A 9,143-nucleotide genomic window follows, 5' to 3' on the forward strand; every position below is an offset into this window, starting at 1 on the left:
TGTCTCTCTCATTCTCTCTGTCTCAAATAAATAAATAAAATCTTTAAAAAAAAAATAAGTGTTCAATCTTTTTATGGTAAACTTGACTCGATATTTATTTATTTTTAAAGATTTTATTTATTTATCTGACAGAGAGACACAGTGAGAGAGGGAACACAGGCTGGGGGAGTGGGAGAGGGAGAAGCAGGCTCCCCGTGGAGCAGGGAGCCCGATGTGGGGCTCGATCCCAGGACCCTGGGATTATGACTTGAGCCGAAGGCAGACGCTTAACGACTGAGCCACCCAGGCGCCCCTTGACTTGATATTTAGAGTGTAGCATTGTTTATGTTGTTAAAGTAAGTTTCAGTGTTTACATATTCTAGATTCAGACTTCTTTTTGGTCATTTTGCTCATAAAATGAATAGATCTTAGGAATGTATTTCTATTTGATAATTTTAAAATATGAGACTACCATATCAACACTCATGAAGAAAAGACCAAAGAAATGTTCAGGGAAAAGTAATATCACTTTAAATATTTTCATTATTAGAAAAGAAAGTGAAAAAATAAAGAAACTGACTAAATATTTTAGACTTTGGGGAAACAAAACAAAAAATTTAAGGAATCTAAGAGGACGAAAATAATGAAAGCACAATCCATTCAAAAATAAACAAGAGCAAATAATACTTGAAATAAGCTAGATAAATTCTGGAAACTGTGTGGGTTGGGTTTTTATTTATTTATTTATTTATTTATTTATTTATTTATTTGACAGAGAGAGACACAGCAAGAGAGGGAACACAAGCAGGGGGAGTGGGAGAGGGAGAAGCAGGCTTCCCGCGGAGCAGGGAGCCCAATGTGAGGCTCGATCCCAGGACCCTGGATCACGACCTGAGCTGAAGGCAGCCGCTTAATTGACTGAGCCACCCAGGAACCCCTGGAAATTGTGTTTTAAAAAGCAGTTAGTGACACCCAGAGCCAGTGTGGTGAGGACCATGTTGCTTCCAAACATCCTGCTCACTGGTACACCAGGGGTTGGAAAAACCACGCTAGGCAAAGAACTTGCATCAAGATCAGGACTGAAATACATTAATGTGGGTGATATAGCTCAAGAAGGGCAGTTATATGATGGCTATGATGAAGAGTATGAATGCCCCATTTTAGATGAAGACAGAGTAGTTGATGAATTAGAAAACCAAATGAGCGAAGGTGGAGTTGTTGTTGATTACCATGGTTGTAATTTCTTCCCTGAACGCTGGTTTTATATAGTTTTTGTGCTGCAAGCAGATGACAGTGTATTGTACAAAAGACTTGAAACAAGGGGTTATAATGAAAAGAAACTAAAAGACAATATTCACTGTGAAATTTTTCAAGTTCTTTATGAAGAAGCATTAGCACCCTACAAGGAAGAAGTAGTACCTCAACTGCCCAGCAGTAAATCAGAAGATCTAGAGGAGAATATCAATCAGATATTGAAGTGGATTGAGCAGTGGATCAAGGATCATAGCTCCTGGCTTACAAGACTGGCCACTTTACAACCACTCTTGTTATATCCCTGCCATAATGAATAAATTGTCCAGTTATCAGTAAAACTTTCTTATTAAGATTGTGCTGCAGGACTAGTAGATGGATAATCTAAAGGTTTATGTTTGGGCTTTTTTTCTCCATGAGAAAGGAGAACATTCTCAAGTATAGTATATATAATATCATTAAGGATTTAGAGTAAAAACTGTCATCTTAAATGCTTCAACTGCTGAAGAATAAATAAATCTGACCAAATGGGTGGCTATCTTCTAAGCTGGTTACAAGAAAATGAAGATGATCCCTTAAAATAAAACTTAAGACTAAGGATAAAGGGGTGCCTGGGTGGCTCAGTCGGTTAGGCAGCTGCCTTCGGCTCAGGTTATGATCCCAGGGTCCTAGGATTGAGGCCCGCATCAGGCTCCCTGCTCAGTGGAGAGCCTGCTTCTCCCTCTCCCTCTGCCTGCCTCTTTGCCTACTTGTGCTCTCTCTCTCTGTCAAATAAATAAATAAAATCTTAAAAAAAAAAAAAAAGACTAAGGATAAAAAAAGCAGTTAATAAGTGAAATTATATATGGGAAAACATGAACTATGTGGAAAAATTAAAATATCACTGAAGACACCATACCCAGTGATAGTCAATAAATCAGAAATTTAAAATGAAATGGTAAAAATAAGGTAATGAGAAACAGGCAATCAGGGTTTAAGCTGGACTTCCATCCTGGAGCTGTCTGGTCTATTTCTAATTCACCCAGTTATGCTCCAGCCCCTCAGTGCTCCTAGTGGAAGCATGTGGTGTTCATCAGGGCTCCTCCTCCGTGGTGGGCCTTGGACTCTGATTGTTGTCCCCCCACCCAGAGAGCTTGCATCTTTTCAGTGTTTTCAGCCTCTTAACTACCACGTTTGCTTTTGTAATCAGCAATTATCTTAGTGAGAAGGGTGGACTCAAATGTAGAGCTCACCTCTTTTGCCTCGTCTTGATCTGGTCTCTGCAAATTTTCATTGCCTGGGTAGCTCCATCTGTTTGTTTTACTTTATTTAGCTTCTCTAGTTGTTCTTCATGGGAGGGCTGGTCCAAACTCCTAGTCGAGCATAAGAAGAACTCAATTTAGTCATCTTTGAAGATAAACAGATCTTCCAGGGCCTACTCTTTATACAAAATACTTGCTTTGATGGATTCTCTTTGACTCATCTTTTTTATCTGAGCACTATTTATATGGTGACAGAATTCTCCCCTTAATGAGAGCTGAGGTCGTCATATTTGTTCTTATTAACTGTTGAGTCTTTTAGCTACCTGAGCAGGTTGGGAATGATGTATGGCCTTGAGCATGAAGAAGTCTTTCTCTGCTGCTTTACAACCTCTAATTTTGTTGAAGCTCCAAACCCTTGGATCAGCTTTGTTGAATCAAGTTCATATACTGTACCCTAGGAGCTGAATTTGAGCCTGACTTTCTTCTCCCATGTGAGGTTTGAGTTGGTGATTTTTGTCAGCAGTTCTCCTGTTTACTTTTTATATATATATATATATATTCAAACTTTCCCCAGATGATCATTTTCTTCCTCCAACTGGGTCCCAACCAAGGTCATGATTTCTGTGACATTTTTTTTTTTTTACCATACCTCTTCTGCCTTCTCAGTAAAGTGCTATTAGTCTTTCAGAGACAGGTGTGCAATAATGGTTAAGCCCTCAGTTGTTAAGTCTGATCCATGGTTTAAATTCCAGTTCCAAAACTTATTGGTGTGTGCCCCTGGATGAGTGATTTAGCCTTTCTGAGTTACAGTTTTATCTGTGAAATGGACATAATAATTGTACCTACCTTATGGATTATCGTGAAGACTAAATAGAACAAGAAGCATTTAGGGGTGCCTGGCTGGCTCAGTCTGTAAAGCATGTGGTTCTTATCTTGGAGTCGTGAGTTCAAGCCTCACGTTGGCCCAGTCATGAGTTCAAGCCCCACATTGGCCCTAGAGATTACTTTTTTAAAAAGCATTTATTTATTTATTTTTAAAGATTTTATTTATTTATTTGACAGAGAGAGATACAGCGAAAGAGGGAATACAAGCAGGGGGAATGGGAGAGGGAGAAGCAGGCCTCCCGCGGAGCAGGGAGCCCGATGCGGGGCTTGATCCCAGGACCCTGGGATCATGACCTGAGCCGAAGGCAGACGCTTAATGACTGAGCCACCCAGGCGCCCCTAAAAAAGCATTTAATAAATATTGACTGTTATTAGTTGTTATTATATTGGGAGGATCAAGTGCTTCCATTTTATTCTCCTGTTGTACAAACCCCTTAACGTCTTTTTCTCCAAATGCCAATGCTTTAGAATTTCCTTAGAAGAACACATCATGTCTGTATATTCTTGCAAAAAAAAAAAAAAAAGTATAACCTAAGTCTTATCATGAAGAAACAATCAGATCAATCCAACTGAGGATTATTCTAAAATCAATGGGCCTCTGTTCTTCAAAAACATCAATGTCAGGGGGCACGTGGGTGGCTCATTCAGTTAAGTGTGTGACTCTTGATTTCGGCTCAGGTTATGATCTCAAGGTCATGGGATCGAGCCCCATATCAGGCTCCATGTTCAGTGTGGAGTCTGCTTGTCCCTCTTCCTCTGCTCCTCCCCCGCTCATGTTCTCTCTCTCTCAAATAAATAAATAAAATATTAAAACAAAAACAAAAACAGATCAATGTCAGGAACACAAAGGCAGGCTGAGAAACGTACCAGGTCAAAAGAAATTAAAAACACATGACAATTAAATGTTATGCATAATCTTGGATTGGATGATGAATTTAAAAAATTTTGTATAAAATACATTACTGGGACAATTTGTAAAATCTAAGTATGTTGTATATATTAGATATTCTTATTGTATTAATGTTAAATTTGCAAGATTTGGTAATTTTACAGTGGTTATATAAGAGAATGCCTCTGTTCTTTAGCATAATACATGCTAAAATTTAGTGTGATGCATGTGAAAATATTTCGAAGTTATGGGTCAGGATGTTGCAACTTACTCTCAAATGATCTAGAAAATGATAATAATAGCACAAACAATATGTATACATGTGTTTGGATTTATATACCTATATAAAAAATGTGACAGAATGTTTAAAAAACAGTAAATCTAGGTGGGGAGAATATGAGAATTCATAGACTATTCTTGCAACTTTTCTCTAGGCTTGAATTACATTTATTTATTTACTTATTTTGGCTTGAATTACATTTAAAAAGTTGGAAATTCTGGCATGCTTATATTCCTATAATTATAGAGTAAAATAAAACTTCTATACTTGAGATTACCAAGAATTTCTATTAACTTCTGTGAATGGGCCATCTTATTTCTTTGCACGCCTCACAATATTTGCTTGAAAATGAACATTCTGAGGGGCACCTGGGTGGCTCAGTCGGTTGGGCATCTGACCCTTGATTTCGGCTCAGGTCATAATCTCAGGGTCATGATCACAGGGCCATGAGATCAAGCCCTGTGTCAGGCTCCATGCTCAGTGGGGAGTCTGCTTGAGATTCTCTCTTTCCCTCTGGCCCTCCCCAGCCCTGCTCTCTCTTAAAATAAATAAATAAATCTTTAAGGAAAAAGAAAATGAATATGATCTCACCGATATGAGGAATTCTTAATCCCAGGAACAAACTTAGAGTTGCTGGAGTGGTGGGGGGTGGGAGGTTTGGGGTGACTGGGTGATAAACATTGGGGAGGGTATGTGCTATGGTGAGCGCTGTGAATTGTGTAAGACTGATGAATCACAGATTTCCTCTAAACCAGTTCTACAGACATTTAAAAGAAATACATTGGGCTCTCCACTGGGGTAGCCAAGTTTTGCAAACTTTTTCTTGCTTGCTTGAAGTTCCTTCCTCCTCTCCTTCTTTCCTTCCATAAAGCTGTTTTTAAAATACACATTAAGGGTGCCTGGCTGGCTCAGCGGGTAGAGCTCATGACCCTTCATGTCAGGGTTGTTAGTTCAAGCCCCACCTTGTGGATAGAGCTTACATAAAATAAATAAATAAAATTTAAAAAAAACCAAGTTTATAGGTAATACCTGCCAGTATAGTATTACTGAGGAAATTCTTTTACAAAAAGAATTTTACAAAAGAAAGACATTTAAGGATAGACAGACATAGAAAAATACCAGGGAAAGTTGCAAATCATCACAACAGCCTTGATTTTCCCTGAGATGTTTGATTATGGGCAATTTTGTTTTCTCATCAGAATTCCCTGTATTTGGCAAATTTTCTTTTACAAAACATATTTTAGGGGCACCTGGCTGGCTTAGTCAGTAGAGCATGGGACTCCTGATCTCAGAGTCACGAGTTCAAGCCCAGCATTGGGCATGGAGCCTACTTTAAAAATCAATAAATAATATATTTTACTCTTTAAGAGAAAAAAAGTAGCAATTGTCCTTTTTTTAAAAATAGAGCAAACAAACCACAACGTCATGCTCATAAGTGTAATTCAAGGACTCTCTTGTGTTAAGGGCTGGAAGGAAGAGACTCCCCATTCCCACCATGTGACCTCCTCATCGCTGTGTCCCTTTGTGTTGTGCCTGTCACCTGTCCAAATCTCTTCAGATATTCGAAGAGGCTGGTACCTCCCTGAAAGCCGGGTCTGTTTTGTTCTCTGGCCTGTCCCAAGCCCCTAGGACTTCCACAGCAGCACGCAAGGGGGGCAGGTGAGGGCCAGGCACATGAACTTAGGGAAAGGAGAGGTGGTCAAGCTTGCCCAGTCGGTCTCTGGGAGGATGACTTGGGGAGTCAGTCCTGCAGGTCCCTTCCAAGAATGTGAACATAGGGAGGGAGAGACACGACAGGTCGGGTCCCCAGGCCACGTTTGTATCCTCCAGGTAGGACCCCGGCTCCTGCTAAGATCCCGGGAGGCTCCCAAACACGCTCCTGGGAGGACGACTGACCTTCACCAGCGTTTCCTTCTGTCTGCTCCCCCCCAGCATTCCCTGGGTGGGTAGAGTTTCCCCTGGCGCCAGCCAGTTCTGAGGACACTCCTGTATCAAAGGAACTCTCCCCCACCCACCTCACATTTCTTCTGAGTAAAATTTGTTCTTGTAGCTGCTGGAACCTGAAGTCCTGCAGAAGAGGCGGGACCAGCATCACTGTGGGGAAGGGCTGGTGCCTCAAAACTTCCTGGGGTGCAGGGGGGAGAAGGATGTTTCTGAATGGTCAAGGCAAGTATTCCCTGAGGCACCCTCCCCTCCTGTTTACTGACTTTTCACCTTACTTGGTACATCTCCTAATCAAAGGACCAGAAGCCCACAGAATTCCCAAACCCAGAGAATCCCAAACCGTCTGGATGCCTGGATCGCAAACATTGAACTGTGCAACTGAGAAGTGAGGAAATGACCCTATGTTAATTACACAAAAGGGATCTGGTGCTTGTGACCATGTCCCCACAGTAACACATCTGACTGGTGCAGAAGGTTGCACGTTCACATCACTTTGGCTTCAAAGCAAGTGCTATGCTGTCGATTCCAAGATTTCATCAATCATTCAGATCTTTAAAAAGCATGCCTACAGGGGCGCCTGGCTGGCTGGGTGGATAGGGCTCAGGACTCTTGATCTCTGGATCCTGAGATCGAGCCCCACGTTGGGTGTAGAGATTGCTCTTTAAAAAAAGAAAAATACATCTGTAAAGGATGCTTGTTTTGTTTGTTTGTTTTTTTAAGCTCAGCAAAGGACAGACGTTTAAACTGAAGGGAGAGTGAGGCTGGTGCAATGAAAACTTAATCCTGGTAAGTCCATCACGATCTCCATTTCTGTTCTCCTGTGTTTCTCCTCCATCTCAGGTCAGGGCAAGTGGTTTGTGTCTGAAACTCCATTGTTTCAAATCCCTATTAGAGGGATGCATTTATTTTCTTTCTTTCTTTCTTTCTTTCTTTCTTTCTTTCTTTCTTTCTTTCTTTCTTTCTTTCTTTCTTTCTTTTTTTTTTTTTTAAGATTTTATTTATTTATTTGACAGAGAGAGCAAGAGAGCACAAGCTGGGGGAACAGTAGGAGGGTGAGGGAGAAGCAGGCTCCCTGCAGGGAGCCTGATGTGGGACTCCATCCCAGGACCCTGGGATCATGACCTGAGCCGAAGGCAGACTCTTAACCATCTGAGCCACCCAGGCGCCCCTGGAGGGATGCATTTAAATGAATCCTAAATTGGAGCACGTGGCTGGCTCAGTCCCTGCACATGCGACTCTTGATCTCAGGGTCGTGAGTTCAAGCCCCACGTTGGGCAGGGAGAATACTTAAAAACAAACAAACAAACAAAAACAAAACAAAAAAACACACCTAAATTAAAAGGTGGTAAATTTTAGGGTAATTTCTGCTTTCAGAAAGTTCAAGAACTGCATCCTCGGCATAATAAATTTTGAATCAAGCTCACAGTATTTTCTCTTTAACCACAATGTTCAGGGGCCTTTTTTTTTTTTTTTTTTTAAGATTTTACTTATTTTAGAGAGAGAGACAGCAGGAGCAGGAGGGGCAGGGAGAGAGAGAATGACCCCACACTGAGCTCAGAGCCCTGCGTGGGACTCGATCCTAGGACCCTGAGATCATGACCTGAGCTGAAACCGACTGCGCCACCCAGGCGCCCCTGTTCAGGGGCTTCTGACAGGAAGCTCAAACCATGAAAATTCCGGGGGTGGGGATTGGGGATTATTGGGAAACCGACGTCTTCATCAAGGTCACACAAATATCGACCAGGGGCATTGTGCCATGCCCGGCTAGCGACCCAATTAAAAAAAAAAAAGCTACTTTTCACACCAGAGTGACTTCATTAGCAAAGTCTCCTCGTGTCCTCTTTTAATGTCCTTTCGGAAGCATAATCCTGCTAAGGATAGGAACAGAACGACCTCCAGGTCGGCTCCTGGGGGTTTTTTTCCCCCTTCCAGGTCATCCACACCCTTCAGCTTATGTGCCTGTGCGTTGCTGAGTTGTTCACAAGAAGTCCCTTTGGACTAAAGAAAAGGTAAGAGAAAGCCCAAGGCTGGGAGGTAGCGGACAGACGCTTAGGCTGTTTCGTTTGACTCGGGCGGCTAAACAGAAAAAGCCACAGCCGTGACCCCGACGTGATTCGAACACGCAACCTTCTGATCTGGAGTCAGACGCGCTACCGTTGCGCCACGAGGTCCTGGAGGCTGCCCCGTTTTTTGTTGTTTAGAGCGACGTCCGTTGCAGCAGGTGTCAGGTGCAGCGTTTGGTATTTTTTTTACACCGCCCATATTTTGGCTTGGAATTGACTCTGAGCCCTTTGTCCCTTCTAAAACGGGGCTATTCAAAGCAAAATATAAATATGAATGAAGCAAGCAAGCGAGGAGCTCAGGGCTCCGAGGGTACTCGCGCTCGGGATTCGGGAAACCCACCTCCCCAGGGCTTTTAAGGAGCGAGGTCTGGGAAGCGTCTGGAAAATGTCAGTCGCAGCTCCCAGGGAAGGCAGGAGTGGGGGCGTCTGGGATCCGGGTTCTCTTCGGTCCCAGCCCTTCAGCACGCCGAGCGACGTGAGGATTTGCACCCCATTCACGCCTACGGGGGAAGACTGTTTCCACTTCCCAAAAGCAGCACTTAGTTTCTTTTTTACTTTTTGCTTTAAAAAAAAATAGCACATTCATTGTAGAAACCTCATCAGATACGAAA

General features: G+C 42.3%; 1 protein-coding gene and 1 non-coding gene across 2 annotated transcripts; one reads left to right on the forward strand and one right to left on the reverse strand.

Annotated features, from left to right (window-relative positions):
- Positions 1–776: 776 nt before the first annotated feature.
- On the forward strand, positions 777–1,948 carry LOC123843031 (adenylate kinase isoenzyme 6-like). The gene has a single exon (XM_045872157.3). The coding sequence runs from the start codon at positions 975–977 to the stop codon at positions 1,548–1,550; it is 576 nt and encodes a 191-aa protein (XP_045728113.1). The 5' UTR covers positions 777–974; the 3' UTR covers positions 1,551–1,948.
- Positions 1,949–8,568: 6,620 nt separating this feature from the next.
- Positions 8,569–8,640, reverse strand: TRNAW-CCA (transfer RNA tryptophan (anticodon CCA)). The gene has a single exon. It is a non-coding gene; the product is annotated as a tRNA-Trp (tRNA).
- Between the last annotated feature and the right edge of the window lie 503 nt (positions 8,641–9,143).

This window comes from Mirounga angustirostris, unplaced genomic scaffold (genome assembly GCF_029215605.1).
Source record: "Mirounga angustirostris isolate CCGP_5_RB_7025 unplaced genomic scaffold, mMirAng1.0.hap1 SCAF_5, whole genome shotgun sequence".
NCBI lineage: Eukaryota > Metazoa > Chordata > Mammalia > Carnivora > Phocidae > Mirounga > Mirounga angustirostris.

Bases quoted from the DNA above. Each gene is read 5' to 3' on its own strand.
- LOC123843031 (XM_045872157.3), top strand. From the start codon at position 975: ATGTTGCTTCCAAACATCCTGCTCACTGGTACACCAGGGGTTGGAAAA.